Source organism: Dunckerocampus dactyliophorus, chromosome 9, assembly GCF_027744805.1.
Source record: "Dunckerocampus dactyliophorus isolate RoL2022-P2 chromosome 9, RoL_Ddac_1.1, whole genome shotgun sequence".
NCBI lineage: Eukaryota > Metazoa > Chordata > Actinopteri > Syngnathiformes > Syngnathidae > Dunckerocampus > Dunckerocampus dactyliophorus.
Window position 1 is genome coordinate 2,847,501 of NC_072827.1, and position 18,369 is coordinate 2,865,869.

The 18,369-nt window shown below is 42.9% G+C and overlaps 1 protein-coding gene across 2 annotated transcripts in view; it reads right to left on the reverse strand.

The window, feature by feature from the left end:
• Positions 1-18,369, reverse strand: part of mphosph8 (M-phase phosphoprotein 8) — a 61,742-nt gene that overhangs the window by 30,755 nt on the left and 12,618 nt on the right. For both annotated transcript variants that reach the window (XM_054788025.1, XM_054788023.1), the window contains exons 3-5: positions 6,239-7,267; positions 4,607-4,700; positions 1,905-2,153 (exon numbers count right to left, since the gene is read on the reverse strand). In XM_054788025.1, coding sequence (XP_054644000.1) covers positions 1,905-2,153; positions 4,607-4,700; positions 6,239-7,267 — 1,372 coding nt within the window. The remainder of the gene's footprint in view (positions 1-1,904; positions 2,154-4,606; positions 4,701-6,238; positions 7,268-18,369) is intronic.

The window sequence follows — 18,369 nt, forward strand, 5'->3', positions numbered from 1 at the left end:
CTTCCCGTGCGAGCTCCCCGCACCATTGAAAGCAGGGGGGAACTACCGCTGTTGCTACGAAGCCGAATATCCAACTGCCAACGTGAAATGAACAGAGAAAACATGAAACTAACTTCACCAATGTGCAGAGCGAACCCTTTTGTCACCCATATTGTGCGTTAAAGAGTGAGGGGAGAGAGACAGAAAAACAAACACCCATGCACATGTCAATTTATTGAGGCGAGGAAAATGACCGACATTCTTAATTAATTCATTTTTTATTTTTTTTTAATCGATTTGTCGTGACAGGCATATGCATGTATGTCGACTCCAACTTAAGCGGGCTCTTTTTAGTACCGTATTTTCACGACCATAAAGCGCACCGTATTAAAAGGCGCAGTCTCAGCTACAGGTGCTATTTTTGTATTTAACACATACAAAAGGCGCACCGTACTATTGGGCGCAGGTATGCATGGTAACACATACCGACTTAACAAGCCCACTTGAAATCAGGATGGTCATCACTCAACACAACATTCTCAGGCATGGTGCACAACTAAAAACATCACACAGCAACGCAAACACAGACAAGACATTACCTCTATTTTTGCAGAACAATAACTAACAACTATGTAGCTCAAACATGTAACTTTAAGAGCATTTGCACCAAAACACTACCGCAAAGCACGCCGGGGAACGACGCGACAATACGCTAGCATGCTTGCTATTGTATGTTTTTAAAAAGCCAGCGAGAGCAAAACTGAGTTGGGTTGTACTTTATTCAAGTATTTAACAATGTACTCACGTTATTTTTGATAAATCCTAATCCACAAATCCATCAAAGTCCTCATCTTTTATATCCCAAATGAAGAGCAGGGAAAGTTCTCCATCAAACACGCCAGGTTCCCTGTCGTCGTTGTCAGTCAGTCTCGTTGCCGTGCGGCGCCTCAGAAATGATGCTGGCTTTTGTGAAAGCTCGAACAGTGCATCAGACACGTTAGCCCAAGCATCCACAATCCATTAGTGAAGCTGTGTTCGCTAGATGTCATCCATCGCTCCCACGCTGATCGCAATGTAACTTTAAACGCCGTGTTTACATCCATTCACAAATTGTGGAGAAACTAGCACAGCGCTGCATTCCAGTGTTCGCTAGCTGTCATCTATTGCTCCCAAGGCGCTCGCAACGTAACTTTAAACGCCCTACTTACACCGATGTCCGGCGGTTGGAGTTCCCTCGTCAAGCCTCCCGGAATGATGTTAAGCTCCAGGTTCATTTGTGGTGACGCGCGTGAGAAAAACATCCGGTTTCTTTCCGTACACGTCACTCAGCCATTTTCTCCTTCCAGCCACTTTGGTCCGGCTGGAAACTTTTCTTTAGGCAGCGTCAGCGTCTACCACAGGTAGCAGTTTCTGTCCATTACCATGGCAACCAAGCACAACAGTAAAAGCCGACTTCTCGTGTCCCGTTGTGTGTATCGCGACCGTGCTGGTCTTCTCTACAGTGTGGTTCACCAGGATGTGGAAAGTGAGCAGCACATCGTCCATGTTTGTGATGTAGTTGGAGGGATAGATGGCGCCATTTCATAATAAAAATATACTTACATAACTACTGGGGCCTTTACCATCCTCAGTAACATCCACCTTTCCTTTCCTCTGTACAAGCAGCGTGTCGGCAGGCTCCCAGTCAGTCGAGCGGAGCGCTCATAAAGGTCACGCAGCAACACTTACAGATTTTGGAACTCGGTACACACATACGGCGCTCCGCATTATAAGGCACCCTGCCCATTTTGGACAAAATTTAAGACTTTTAAGTGCGCCTTGTGGTCGTGAAAATACGGTAATAAGAAAAACACTTGAGTTGGTCCATAAAATGGTTTGTGGACATAAGCGGGGACGACTTAAGCGGACTTTGTATTAATAATTACCAGATTTGTCAGTGGTCTCCAGTGGGTCCTGGCGGTCCACTTGGTCATCGCCTGCCACGAGGAGTCTGGGCTCGCCGTCTTCCTTCCTCTTCCTGCGATCGTCCATCTGCCCCTTCTTCTCCCAGCTCGGCCGCAAGCTCTCCTCGGCCCTCTCCCGCCGCTCGTCCCGAGGCTTCATTGCCGGCTCCTGTCCTTCCATCTCATCACTGTCCAGGCTGAAGCCGTGACTCTGGCTGGGCTTGGGTGCGACTGGGAGTGGATGGACAAGGTTTCACATTATTTGGGACATACTTGAGACACAAAAGACAAATAACAACTTCAGCCGAGTGGAAAAGCATTTGAAAAAAGTGAGCGGCAATAAACGGTGGTGCTATGGTTAGACCGTTCTGAATAATAAAAACTTAAATTTTGCTGGTAAACACTGAACTCACTCGAGAACTAGTTTCAGCACACGCAGCTAGTGAATACACTCTGCACACTGTTAGGATGCAGTGTGTACTTGTCTCATGCACCGCGGATGAATACCGTGTGTCCGAGCTCCACGCAGTTCCTTGTTAAAGAAATGTATGCACTTCATGATGTCTCCCAAGCGTGAGAAATTCTGGGAGAAACGTGCAGAGGAAAAGAATAGCCAACACAATGGAAGCGAAAATGAACATCGCAGCTCTTAGAGAGGAGAAACACCCACCAATATCGGCAGCACTTTTGGTATTAAACGTTTGATTACCACAACCAGCATTACGGAACATTGTATCATTCTGCATGCTGAAGTATCTGCTCCTATAAAAGTGACAGTGATAAATAAGCAGTGCAGTGATCTCCTTATTGTTTTGTTCTTCCACCTCTTCTGTTTCCTCCTCCCAACAAGCCAGAGCAAAGGCAAATTATTACAGTTTCATGAATACAGTCAAACATGTCTTAGCAGCCACCTTTATAGAATGGCCACTTGCCTATAGCAGCCACTGAAAAATCCCCCACAGCAAATTTACATGTTATAGACCCTGTGTATAGCAGTCACCTGTTTAATGCAGCCAGCGGCCACCCATTTTGTCTCCCTTGGTCAATATCTGACCGCATATAGCGGCCAAATTTCCGACTCAAATAGAAGCTTCATGCACGAAAAAGTTTAGTTTTTCAATCAATGAAGCCGTCGTGTGTAGACTTTAATTACTGAGTCCTAGCTCAGTCACAATCATTCACAAGATCCACACAAACTGTCAGTTGTTCCACATAAAAAAGCCATTTTTCTTTTGAGCTTGCTATTTCCTGGTCAAACATGTAACTTTAAGAGCATTTGCACCAAAACATTACCGCAAAGTAGGCTGGGAACAGGACGTGCTCCCAGCGACGCTACAATAAATAAAAACATACGCTAGCATGCATGCGGCAGCGGGAGCAAAACTGAGTTGGGTTGTACTTAATTCAATTATTTTAGAATGTACTCACGTTATTTTTCATCAATCCTCATCCACAAATCCATCAAAGTCCTCATCTTCTGTATTCGACACAAAAAAGCCGTCTTCTTTTCCGTTTGCTACTAGTCTGTTAACTTGTCAGTGTTATTCAGCTCCGAAGCAAAGAAGGAAACTTCTCCTGTTGCTTCTGCCAACTTTATTTATTGAACGCGGCCACCAGACAGCAGCTCAGAACACACACACATCTCTCAGCATCGTCTCTCCTTCCTGCTTGCCCACAAGGCAAAGGTTAAACAAGCCCCACTACATAGCTGTCCAGCCAATGCCTGTAAGAAATGACACCGTTTATTTCCTGGTGTGCACTGGTCAATACTGTAATGCCGCTTGTTGTGGGGAAGGAGAGACTCACGTCGCCGATGCACTTTAATGGCTTTATTAACAGCGGAGAACACTGCAGGACTTTACATCCACGCCAACATAAACACACTTCCCAACTTTCTCCAAACTCACAGCTAGCACTGAGCCTAGCTCTCCTGCTCGGGACGCCCACCGTCACTTCCCCTCACTTCCTGATGAACTAAAGCTGTAATGACACTCTGCCGTATAAAAAGTAAAATATTAAAAACAAGCGTAAGACATTACTAGCACAGCTTTGTTCTGTGGGTGGTGGATATATTCTATCAGTTATTATTAAGCCTCTAGCTTCCTTTTAGTAAGTAAAAACCTTGGCTATGATTGCACTACATTGTCATGTAGACCTACAAAGTACACTTGGAAGAACAAGAGGTGAATAAATGTATTGCAACTGATGTGAAACTGATGAGGGGTAGGATTAAATAAGCTCTGTTTCTTCCTACTCCTTTTAGGACATGCAAAATTGTGAATTGTACTATGTGATGTGCTACTGTTTGACTCATGCATGTTCAGGATTAAAACCATGAACCATGATAATAACAAGCCTAGTAGTGCTGTACAACTTTTATCCGCAGTCCGTAATGCCCTCTACTGGTCAACATTATTATTCCCCCCCCCCCTTTTTTTTCCTCTACTGGTCAACATTCAAACTGGACGCCAACCTGTCTATAGAGGCCACCTGTCTATAGCGGCCACTTTTGCAGACTCCCTCTAGTGGCCGCTATAGACAAGTTTGACTGTACTTGTGTTTAATAGTTTTATGATTCATGTGTAACTTAGGACTTAATTTAGGTCTAAGATGTGACTTACATGACAGTGTAGGAAGGTAACGCGTACGTAACCCAAGGACCACCTGTCTCGTGTGGCACATACCTTCTGTCTGCTTGGTCTTTTCCGTCCTTTCGGGCTCCTTCCGTGACGGAGACTCTCTGATTGGCTTGGAGGTCTTCTCAATCTTTCCAACGAGCTTAAAAGTGACAAATAAAAACAGGTAGACAACAGAAATTCACGTGGTGTGAGTTTTATCGGACTTTGTGTTCTCTTGGGCGAACTGGAAACTCGCAGTCAACTTCCTTGTTGTTTTTTGAAAGAGCCTATAATTTTCCATGCAGTTTCCATCATTTCTCTCCTACATAGATTAGTAGAACACGACCTTTCTTAGGTGCCCCTCATCATTTACGCAACGACAGTTGGGTAAAAAAGTGTTTGGCCCCTTCCTGATGTCTTATTTGCATGTTTGTCACAATTAAATGTTTCAGCTCATCAAAGAAATTTAAATATTAGTCAATGACAACACAACTGAACACAAAATGCTGTTTTTAAATTAAACTAAATCCAAAGCTACATGGCCCTGTGTGAAAAAGTGATTGCCCCCTAAACCTAATAAGTGGTTGGGCCCCCCTTAGCAGCAACAACTGCAATCAAGCGTTTGTGATAACTTGCAATGAGTCTCTTACAGCGCTGTGGAGGAATTTTGCAGAATTGTTGTCATTCAGCCACATTGGAGGCTTTTCCTTTTTAAGGTCATGCCACAGCATCTCAATAGGATTCAGGTCAGGACTTGGACTAGGCCACTCCAAAGTCTTCAGCCATTCAGAGGTGGACTTGCTGGTGTGTTTTGGATCATTGTCCTGCTGCAGAACCCAAGTTGCTTTCAGCTTGAGGTCACCGACAGATGGCCGGACATTCTCCTTCAGCAGAATTTCATGGTTCAATTTATCACAGCACATCTTTCAGGTGCTGAAGCAGCAAAACAGCCCCAGACCATCATACTACCACCACCATATTTTACTTTTGCTATGTATTTTCCTAAAGGTGTTGGGGATCATCAAGATGTTTTCTGGTAAAATTGAGACAAGCCTTAATGTTATTTTTGTTCAGCAGTGGTTTTGGTCTTGGAACTCTGCCATGCAGGCCGTTTGTGCCCAGTGTCTTTCTTATGGTGGAGTCATGAACACTGACCTTAACTGAGGCAAGTGAGGGCTGCAGTTCTTTGGATGTTGCTGTGGGGTCTTTTGTGATGTCTTGGATGAGTCGTCGCTGCACTCTAGGGGGAAGTTTGGTTGGCCGGCCACTCTTGGGAAGGTTCACCACTGTTCCATGTTTTTGCCATTTGTGGATAATGGTTCTCACTGTGGTTTCGCTGGAGTCCCAAAGCTTTAGAAATGGCTTTGTAACCTTTTCCACACTGATAGATGTCAGTTAATTCCTTTCTGGGGGAGGCAATCACTTTTCAAACAGGGCAATGAAGGTTTGGAGTCTTTTCTCCTTTAATAATTAAAAGTTTAATTTAAAAACTGCATTTTGTGTTCAGTTGTGTTGTCACTGACTAATATTTACATTTGTTTGATGATCTGAAATGTTGAAGTGTGACAAACATGCAAAAAAAGATCTCAGAAAGGGGGCCAACACTTTTTCACACCACTGTATATGTCCCTCGCATTAGGCTGAAGACCCAGTAAATTTGCTCTTCATGCAAATGATGTCCAAAACTGAGCATCTTACCTTGGCGGGCTTGTTGCTGCTCCGGTCTGAGGTGGGCATATGCGCTGGCGGCCTGCGGGGGGCTCTGTCCTTTGCTTCGCAGTTCAACAAGAAGGTCTCAAACAGGTTAGTGGAGCCTTTGGTGTCTTTCTGCCCCGACGTGTCGTCTTTGGCGGCCTCTTCCTCTTTGACCTTGACCGCCGGGGCACTGGAGGACGACGTGGAGGCGGACGAGGGGGTTTTGGTCGGTGCCGATGTGCCCTCCTGACTTTGGGTCTTGGCCTTCTTGTGCAGGCCGGAGCTGTCACTGGAGTCGGATGAGTGCCGCCCCGCCTCCTCCCTGCCTTTCGATGTGAGGCTCTTCAGTTTGTGGAGGCTGCTTTCCTTGAGCAAGACGTCGGTCTTCTTGCTCTTCCTGTCCTGGATGAGATCCTTGATGCCCTGCAGCTTGACGTCCAACTTGCCCTTCTTGTGTTTGGATTTGTCGTCTCCGCGGACCTTCTCGGGGGATTTTGTCACAGTCTCGGCCTGCGTATCTTCCTCCTGTTGGGAGTCTGAGAGGCCCTCACTTAGGTCATCCTCGTGGGGGGCGGCAGGGGCCTCATCTTCAGAAGACTCAATCTTTAGTTCTTTCTTCACTTTCTTCTTCTTCCCCTCCTCCCCCCTGTCTTTCTTGTGCTTCCCTCCATCTTTGCTTTTGTCTTTCTTGGATTTCTTAGGTGGAGCCAGCTCATCGTCCTCATCATCCGAGTCAATCAGGCGTTTTTTTTGCTCCGTCGGTTTCTCCTTCGGCAGGGCAGGGGACGGCAGCATCGCCTCCTCGTCGTCGGTCTCCGGCGCCGGCACCGGCTTGAACTCATCCCTCCACTTGTCTTTCTTCTTCTTCTTTTTCTTCTCCTTCCGAGGCTGCAGCTCCTCCTCCTCCTCCTCCTCCTCTTCCCGCACCTTCTTTTTCTTCTTTTTGACGGGCGCCTCGGTCGGCCGATCTTTGTCGCTGTCACTCTCTGAGTCGGCGTCAAACAGGTCGCTCTTTGCAGGCAGCGGTTTCTGCTACAAAGAGAAGCGAGGTGGCACATTCTGAAAACTCTCTACACTGGTTGCGCCTCACCGGAAAAAAATAAGCCTACATTTGATTCAATATTTTCAGGAAAACAATACAACTTTAACCCCTTTGTAAAGTTACACTTTTTAACCCTTAAGCCACAAAATGGTCTCTCTGGTGAAAGTGTAATAAAAATGTGATGCAGTGATCCCTCGCCACTTGGCGCTTCACGTTTTGCGTGTTTTTCCAAAATATTCATAAAAAAAAAAAGGAAAAAATACAGCCATATTGGCAGCCATATTGCGGAAAAAGGCGTTGTTTCATGTTGGTGCGTGAGCCAAACAAAGACATGAGTTGACTCAAAGGCTTTGTACATGCCTGTACTGTACTGTACTGTACTATACTGTACTGTCCTGTACATGCCACGGGCACTCAGACAAAGCGCGTGATTGGTTTCCGGCGTGCCATCCACCAATGAGAGCATGAGTGGATTTATCCCGTGAGCTGATTGGCTGCGCGTCATCGCAGCGTCAACTAGCATCTTCCCTTGTTGTGTCTCGCCAGTCTCATCCACGCTGTTGACTGTCTAGCATACTGTATCTTGGTGTTGTGTTCGCGATAACATTTTTTGGATTAGTTAAGCCCTTACATTGCCGCCTAAGCGCTGTGTCCCTGCAAAAGCTTCCTCCGGGGAGCCCAAGAGGAAGAAGAAGATGATGACCATCAGGGAAAGAGGAAGCAAACATCCGCAAAACCGCTTCAATAACCTTCAATACGGAAGCGAAACGTGTGGTAAGTCTGCGTAATAAGAGAATCGTGAAAATGGAAGCTGCATTGGCATTGTGGATTGCTGATTGCAGGAAAAAGACAGTGAGTTTGGACACAAATATGGTCAGGCAAATCCTACTTTGCGTTTTTTCATCTTTCGCGGGAGGTTCTGGTCCCCTTTGACCGCAAAAAAACGAGGGATTACTGTATATGACTATTTCTCAAAGATAGGGTTGTCATAACATAAAACAGTTTTTCTTTGTATTTTCAAGGTAGAGGCTTAGATTTATTATTAGGTATTCACGTACAGCGTTCCCTCATTCCATCGAGGCTCACCTTTCGCGGACTCGCCAATTTTTTGTGCTTTTTATTTATAGAGCCTGGCTCTTTAAGAAGAATTCCATGTGGGAAGCTGAGTGTTGTAGTGTCTCTCTCTCTTCCCTCTCTTCTGTCTGCACCGCCCATTGTCTTCATCCTGATTGGCTGTAGAACAGGGGTGTCCAAAGTGTGGCCCGCGGCTGTTTTCTTATTGGCCCGCGGCACATTGTAAAACTATAATTTAACAAGAAAACTAAAAAAACAGCACAAATTACAAATTCAGCTGTACTTTTACAAGAATGAACTGAAAATATTAACAGAAAAAGTTGTAATCTAACAAAAAAAGATAATCATTTTATGACAATAACGTAATATTAGGAGGAAAAGTAATTTTACTATCATAAAATTGAAATATGCAAAACAAACAAAATGAGTAAAGTTGTCATTTAAAAAAAAAAATCATAATTATGACAAGAAAGTTGAAATGGCAGAAATGGTAAATCAGCTGTAAATTTAAGAGAATAAAGTAAAAATATTAAGTAAAAAATGTGGCAATTTTATGATTCTACAATTATGAGGAAAAAATGTCATTTTAGTCGCACAGAGTTGAAATATTAAGACAAAATGCAGTTTTTTGGTATAAAACAAAACAAACAAAATAAAGATGTCATGTTTGGAAAATTAGGTTGGGGAAAAGTTAGAATATCATGGGAAGAAAGTCATAATATTATGAGAAGAAAATGTACAATATGTATAATAATACATTTTTTCACTTGCTTTACGAACGGTGTAGTAACGGTGTGACATTATTGATGCTTTGTGTGTGGGGGAGTGGTGGTTAGGAGCCTGTGTGTATTGTACATTTTATGTTCTATGTTGGACCCCCTTGAAAACAAGAGGATTCGTCTCAAGGGGCTATCCATCAATAAATCAGTTTCCAATCTTTACAAAATATCAAAACGGCCCTTGCATGCTTTCATCTTTTAGTTTTTGGCCGTCACTGGAAAAGGTTTGGACACCCCCGCTGTAGAACATTGTCAATAAATCTGCTTTGTGCCGTTTCCCGTCATTGCTAGCAAACAAGCTAACCATGTGAGCTGCTTGCTAACCGCCAATAAAAAAATAGAAGGAGGAGCTAACCGGCTGTAGGGCGCCTTTGCGGAATAAATTAATCTCCGATTCGAGGAGGACGAGGAAAATACGATGACAGAAGCAAAATGTTTAAACAAGGATAAAATAACGCTACAGCGAAACGGTGCCAGGACAAAGAGGCACGATCAGAGGAGTGAAATGCACGTGAGTCACTTGATAATTTCTTGGGTCCATCCTAGTAGGTTGATCATTCAAATTCAAACGAAATTTGAACACTGAGTGTTTCAACTAGAGAGAAATGTGACAAAATGTTAATGCTTGTCTGACAAAAGTGTATAAAGTGTATTGTGAGGGGTTTTACAGCATTAACACATATATAATAACTAAACAAATAAAATTGGCTACTTTGCAGATTTCACTTATTCCGGGCTATTTTGGGAACCTATCCCCAGCGATAAATGATGGAACACTGCACGTCGGTTTTAAGGTCATGTGTTCATTACAGTCACTGTCATTCTGTTCACCATTATGGTTAATATTTTCATTACCACAAATAAGTATGACTGTTTCAATACAGCATTATCACTGTGGCTGTTGATATTATTTTGTCATCTCCATTATGGTCTTTTTGGACTGTCATTAGACATTTGCTGATGTTGTCCTGTTTGTTTCTGTTTTGTTATTGTCGTTGCAATTGTTGTCATTGATGCTGTTCTTGTTTTTCTCTGTATTGTCCGCCTCTTTATACCCGCACTCCCGCTTCAGTTTTCTTTTCTCTTCTTTTCTAACCCCTCCTGCTCCTGTTATTTGCATAACAATAAACACCAAATAAAATCTATATAACAGGGGAAGAGTATCTTACACTTTTCCCTGGCAGAGCAAATCTGTTTCGCATGTAAGGGCATTTGGGTAAACAATATTATCTGCCCCGATGGCTGGACAGGACAATGGGTCAGTTCGTTTTTGGGTTATTCCTACAATTCGATGCCATTCCTTTAAAAAAAAAACAACAACAACAACAACCACCACATTTGCTGGGCTCAGAATATTGAATTATAATCATTTCCAATCACTTGCAACATCGTCCAAATGTCCACCCTGTTACAGGACATTTTCATCTTTATTGCTAAGGGTTCTAAACGCATAGTCAAAATATTTATTTTTATTTTAAGACCTAAAATGTCTCTTATTTGATCAGTAAAATGTATATTTTTAAAATATCTATAAATACCTATTATCTTGGAAAAAACATGTTTCATTTTAAGGTCAAATGTAGATTCAACACATTTCATTTGCGATATAAATAAAGTTTAACGGGCATGTGACCTGTTTTAAATTGATTTCAGTTTTTCCATTTCATTCACCATGTTGATGGCCACAAAGACAATCCAAATGCTATTACATTTTATTTAGTGAAAGTTAAAAAAGCAAGGGTAACAGGGTGGACACAGCAGTAACAGGGTGGACATATTACTTTGTGTAACCATATATTTCATTCAAAAAACAAACAAACAAAAAAAACCCTAACAACAAAACAAATTCATCTGATTTTTCTACAAAAATAATTCATAGGCAACAAAGTACAGAGGGAGTTTCTAGTGTTATATTTGGACAGTGAATCCATTTGTTTTTCTATGAACTTCCACACCATTGCCTTGCATTGCCCGGTTGTGGTATTCTCATGAAGCACAACCTGCTCTAGATGTGAAATTTCGAGTCTGATAACTTGGTGGATTTTCATTGTTCCTTTAACCGGCACAAGTGGGCGCAGGTTTCTCATTTCTTGGACTTTCCTCACAAAAAAAAAGAAAAAAACGTTCTGCAGTAGTCCCGATGTTTTTCAGCAGACAGTGTTTTACCCCCAACAGCATCTGGAGCCCATTGCCACGACTGGCCTCAAAGAAGCTCCAGCCGGGACAAGCTGATTCTATACTACTTTGCTGGGCCATCATTGCCGAATACATGGAGATGGTTGATTACTGGGTATTTCTCACGATATTCAACACAGGGTCCAGGTGGCCCCAGGTACGCCGCCTTGAGGGTGAGATGGAGCAGAAAATCACTGGTGACTGTTTAGCTGCAACGAGCAGCACTCCGCTATGCAAGATTGCTTGTACTGAATTTCTGGAGAATATCTTCTCCTGTACGCAGTCTCTGTCTTTCCAATGATTGAGGACCTTTGGCCAGACTCATCCCCGTCCGTCATTTTGCCACATTCTTCAAGATGCGTTGTGGTAGCCATGCAGAGCGTTTTCATTTTGGATCCAGGCTCTTGCGCTTTCCCTCTGCTTCCTTTTCTTTTCTCGCCATTTCTCTCTCAGTGCACTTTTCTCTCCTTCACTCAGGTCTGACACTTTTTTTCTTCTTTCCTCTCTGTCCCTTCTCCACCTGTCTCTCTCTTTACTCAGGTATATTGCTCGTAGTTCAGGGTCTGCATTGCGCCGTGCCCTGCAGATCCGCTGTCTTTCTGCTGCAGATAGCGGTTCCTTTCCCTGACAAATAATACATGCATGTTGTTTTCATCAGTAGGAATTATAGGAACCTAAAGTATTTTAAAAATGTACAGAAAAAAAAGCTAATACAATGCTGGAAATAGTTTATGAAGTCCACCCTGTTATTATGAGCCCACCCTGTTACTGTGCAAGATGCTAACGGGGGGAACCTTTTAGGCTAAAGTTTGCCATGACCCCAGAGCAGGGGTGGGCAAACTTTTTGACTTGCGGGCCACATCGGGTTAAAAAATTTGGTGAAGGGGCCATCTATATAGTGTCTTCCAAATGATTATGCAAATGATTTTGCTAAATAGTCCATATAAATTACATTCATCATCATTTTCAAGTCATCAACCTTTAGGGTACAGTTTGGATGTTATTGAACAAACCTCCCAATGATAAGAGTATTTTTTTCAAAAATAAAATCCTAAAATGCAGTGTTCCACATTATTATGCACAACAGAGCTTCAAAGCATTTTGCTGGTTGTTCAGAACCGAAAATGGTCATTTGTTGAATCTGCAAGCGTAAGGAGGTCATATTTACTCAAAGCAAAAGCTATTTCAATCACTAACATTTGAACAGTTAAGTTACACGTCAACATAAGAGCCCTTCGTTGATATAACCTTCACAATTCTTACATTGAACTTGGGAGTTTTGGGAGCGCTTCTGCTTGAATTTCTTTGCAAGATGTCAGATTGGACTCCCACAGCTGCTGTTTTCTTGTGACCTGCCTCCCACCCTCATAGCTTTTTTGCTTGACAATGCTACATAGGTTCTCAATTGGGTTGAGGTCAAGGGGGCCAAACCATGAAGTTTCTCTCCCTTTATGCCCATAACAGCCAATGACAGAGAGATGGGTATTCTTTGCATCATGAGATGGTGCATTGTCATGCATGAAGGTCATTTTGGTTCTTCATATTGTACCATGAAGAAAGTGGTCAGTCAGAAACTCTACATACTTTGCTGAGGTCATTTTCACACCTTCAATGACCAAAAAGGGCCAACCAGCTTTCCCCCAATGATTCCGATCCAAAACATGACTCAGCCACCTCCTTGCTGACATCACAGCCTTGTTGAGATATGCTGGCTATACTCTACTTCATCCATCCGGACCACCCAAGGTTGCACGGCCCTCATCAGTAAACAGGATTGTTTGAAAATACATCTTCATGTACAGTATCTGTTGGCCCACTGCAACCATTTCTGCTTGTGAGTATTGGTTCGGGGTGGCCAAATAGTAGGTTTATGCAGAACTGCAAGCCTCTGGGAGGGTCCTACACCTTGAGGTTCATGGGACTTCAGAGGCATCAGCAGCTTAAAACACCTGTTTGCTGCTTTGTTTTTAGCAGGTGCTCTCCTGATTCAATACATTTGTCTGGCAGAAATCTTTCTCATGCCTTTATCAGCACAATCCTGGCTATCAGTCACAAATTTCTTCACCATACAAACGTTTTTGTGAATTATTGAATGTTTTCATGCCTTGTCCAAGGCATTGCAATCGTTGACGCGTCAGCAGAGAGATCCTTTTTATTTCCCATATTGCTTGAAATCTGTGGCATGCTTCATAATGTGGAACATCATTTCTAACGTACCGTATTTTCACGACCATAAGGCGCACTTAAAAGTCCAAAATGCGCACCTTATGTGTGTACAGAGTTCCAAAATCTGTAAGTGTTGCTGTGTGACTTTTATGAGCGCTCTGCTCGACTGACTGGGAGCGTCTCCTGCCGACACGCTGCTTATATAGAGGAAAGGTGGACGTGACTGAGGACGCTAAGAGTACGCCCCAGTAGATATATAGGTATATTTTATGAAACGGCGCCATCTATCCATCCGGGCAAGGACTACCGTGGCGCAGCAACATCCAGCGGATTACAAGGAAAGCTGGCCATCTTCTGCTCCTACTGCAGTAAAAACATTGCAGACAAACACCCCCAGCCCAACTACATCACCAACATGGACGACGTGCCGCTGACTTTCCACATCCTGGTGAACCACACTGTAGAGAAGGGGACCAGCATGGTAGATACACACAACGGGGCACGAGAAGTCGGCTTTTACTGTTGTGCTTGGTTGCCATGGTAATGGACAGAAACTGGCACCTGTGGTGATTTTTAAGAGGAAGATGCTGCCTAAAGAAAAGTTTCCAGCCGGACCAATGAAAGGGGCTGGAAGGACGAGGAGAAAATGCTGAGTGGCTGCGTGACGTGTACGGAAAGAGACCGGATGTTGTTTTTCCACACGCGTCACCACAGCCGCTGTGAAAAACCAAATGCAGCAAATGAACTTGGAGCTTAACATCATTCTGGGAGGCTTGACGAATGAACTCCAAACGCTGGACATCGGTGTAAACACGGCGTTTAAAGTGAAGTTGCGAGTGGTGTTGGAGCGATGGATGACAGCTAGCGAACACAGCTTCACTAATGGATTGTGGGTGCTTGGGCTAACGTGTCGATGTACTGTTGTTGGACATGGTATGTTTTAACGTGCATACCTGCGCCCAATAATACAGTGCGCCTTGTGTATGTGTTAAATACAGAAATAGCACCTGTAACTGAGACTGCGCCTTTTAATACGGTGCGTTTTTGATTGATCCAGTATCAGTAATCCAAAGAGCCCCAAGATACAAAGCCATACATGAATTTCATTGAAAAACAAAAAAAATACTTATGTTAATGACATTAAAATCCTATTTGCACAATGATTTGGAACAGTGTATATAGGTGGCATCAAGCAGAACGACATACTTGCTCACGGTGCAACAAAACTACAACACAACGCATCCACAACATGTTCAACGCATCACATAAATCAACAACGAGGCGGTAAACATAGCATGTAACTTAAAACGGTTATTTCCAAATGCCCGCAAGGCATGCTGGGTAGTCCAGCTGAACAATAAAACACTGGATATCAAGAGTATGTCAACTCCTCCTTGTTTACTTCTATGACGACCTAATAAACATATTTTGCAATCAAGCAAAAATGCAACAAACACAGCAAACTGTTGGGAGAAAGAGGACCACAAGCTACCCAGCATGCCTTGTGGCGGGGATGTACAGTATATGAGTGTTTTTTTGGCATGGGTATTGTGCATAGATATTTATTTGTATGCCTACATGGTGCAGTAGGTAGTTTACTTTGCGCGTCATGTGTGTTGACGTGTTGTTTGGACAGCTTTTTTTGTACAAGCTACAGATTGCATCTGACTATTTGGGCGACAGTAGCACTGCAAGTCATGTTGCCGGCTACCCTTGTTTTCCTGCCGCTGCACCAGAGGAAGGTTTATTTATTAAAAATGCACAAAAAATGGTCACATTTAACAATAAAATAGCCTAACAAGAGTTGTGCGTTACCACATGAGAGCCATTCTCAACAGTTGAAAAGCGCAGTGTGAAGTGTGATACTCTTGCCTCTTGTCAATTGCCCTCCAAAAACACTTAGTTACTTCCTAAAAGTCATGTGACGTGTGCAGGGGGTGTCCAAACTATATTGACTTTATTCCCTTTTAAATTATTCCCCAACCTGATTTCCCCAAAATCACAACTTTATCTTGTGTTGCTTGTTCCTCATATTACGACTTCAAAAAGGAAAATTTGTTCTTTAACATTTCAACGCTATGCTACTAAAATACGAGTTTATTCTGGTAAAACTGTGACTTTTTTTCCTCAATAGAATACAACTTTTTTCGCTTAATATTTGGATTTTATTCTTGGAAAATTATAGCCGTTTTCCCATTTCGGTTGTTCTAACTTTTCCCCAACCAAATTTTCCAAAAAATTTCAACTGTAAATTTTGCTGGTATCTCTGAATATTACGTAATTTAAAAAAAACATTGGGCCTCATTCACGAAAATCTTCTTAAAAGTCTTCTTAAGAAGTGTACTTAAGAAGGCGCGGGTTGGAAACTGCGCCGCATTCACGACACGTTCTTAAGTAGGGATAATCGTTCGCACCGGTGTTCTTAGGTTGATGAATGCCAACTGCGATGCCCGTGCATGTGAGCCCTAATTTGCATAGGTCACCGCCTATTATTTCCCATACAAGGTAAAAAATGTGCCGTGCGCAACGGGCAGCTGGAGGCGGAGATGGCAACGCGCAAGGGCAAGACTGAGGAGCAGCTGGACAACAAACGAAAGAAAAACTTCAATTGTACTGAAATAGAGGTGCTTTTACAAGGAGTGACCGAACACAAGACCACCTTATTTTCACGTGTATCCACCGGTCATCAGGCCATCCAAAAAGAGTCGGCATGGAGCACCATTGCAGGAAACATAAATGCCGTTTCCATGGAGAAACGCACCACCGCAGAGGTTAAAAAGAAGTGTTTTGACTTAAAATAGACAAAAAAAAAAGATTGGACTGCACCGGAGGGATCTGGAGGAAACGGGAGGTGGGCCATCAATCAGAAACCAAACCATTTCAGAAACTCTAGAACATACTTACACAATCATGATGGAAAAATAAAGTCAAAATACATAGTTTGTGTGTGACTATTTATTTTTTCTGTGGTTACATTTGATTAGACGCTGCCTAATTAATACAGCAGCCCCGTGCTCTGGCTCAAGACGTGGCTGGGGGCGCATGTCGTTATCTGGGGGTGCTACGTGCGCAATAGACACACCACGTTTCATTGCGATGTTATTCTGATGATCCTGCACACCTGCAAGAACAGAGAGGGAAGCCTGAAGCGGGACATCAAATATTGGTGGCTTTCAGCAAATAAATCTAATGGTCCCTTTACATTCTCTCTCTGCGCAGCGCACGTCCAGCCAGCTACTTTTTTTTTTGATGAATTGGGATTTGAAAATATATATTTATCGATGGAGTATATTTTAGTTGTTTTGATGATAAATAATTGTTGGGATATTTTATTTGCACTACATTTTTGGGATCAGGTTGCAAAATCCATCATGAGGGCGATTGCGCATTGAAAGTGCAAGCTTTGCTTGTGCGTAAGAGTCCTCCTGAGTGTTCGTAGAATTTGTTCTTAGATCTAAGAACACGTTTCATGAATGCCAAAAATCTTCGTAAGAAGGCTTTAAGAACACATTTGTGCGTAAGAACGTTTCGTGAATGAGGCCCATTGTCTTTCTTTCTTTAATATTTCAATAATTGGAGACTCTAAATTGTCCATAGGTATGAATGTGAGTGTGAATGGTTGTTTGTCTATATGTGCCCTGCCATTGGCTGGTCACCAGTCCAGGGTGTATCCCGCCTGTCACCCGAAGTAAGCTGGGATAGGTTCCAGCATGCCCCCGCGACTCTAAAGAGGAGAAGTGGTATAGAAAATGGATGGATAGATTTCAACTTTATGCTACTTTATTTTTTGCTGGTTTTTTTGTTTTGTTTTAGTGTAAAAAAAAAAAAAAAATCTATTTTTAGAATGTGCCACGGGCAAAAAAAAAAAAAAGCTGTGGGCTGCAGATGGCCCCCGGGCCACACTTTGGACACCTCTGGAATACAGGAAGGAATGGCCATTGGGTGTTTTTAAAAAGATCTTATTGATGATCTTATTGACGGTCAATGCAGGGATAGTTTTAAAGCACTTATAACCTTTATTTTATTTTTTTTTAAATACATTTGTTTAGACAGTTGACATACAGTGGGTTGCAAAGTATTCATACCCAGGAGCAACACTCAATTTCTCAGCACAGAACAAAGGAAAAGTGTGTTTCTCCTGTTTGCATGAAAGGAAATAGCACAAACATGACAATGTATCACTGTTTTTGTTATAAGCACTTTACTATAGATAAATTGCATAAGTCTGTATTTCATTGTCGCAAAAGTATTCATACCTAGTCATCAAGTCATAGTCAGTACTTGGTTGCAGCTCCTTCGGCAGCAATAACAGCTTCCAATCGCTTTGGATAGCCAGCAATGAGTTTTGTGCAACGTCGTTTGGACAGTTTCGCCCACTCCTCTTTGGAAGACCGCTCCAGCTGAGTCAGGTTCCTTCGTGATCTTTGGTGGACTGCAATCTTCAGATCCCGCCACAGGTTTTCTATTGGGATGAGATCCGGGCTCTGACTTGGCCAATCTAGAAGCTTCACTTTCTTCTTCCTGAGCCATTCTTGTGTCAATTGAGCTGGATGTTTTGGATCATTAAACTGCTGAAAGATAAACCTCCTCTCGACGTTCAGGCTTTTTGCAGACTTGTTCAGGCCAAAAAGGTCAATTTTTGTTTCACCTGACCAGATCACTCTTTCCCACATCGCTGAAGTGTCTTTCAGATGTGTAGTAGAATAGGCAAACGAGCCTTGAGATGTTGTTTCTTCAGGTATCTTCTTTGCAACACGCCCATAGAGAGCTTCCTTGTGTAAAGTGCGGGATATAGTGTACATTCTCACGTGTACATTAGTCCCAGCAACCTGGAGAGACTGCTTCATGTCTTCAAGAGTTACGGAGGGGTTTGCTCTTCAGTTTCCTCTTGCCTTTTG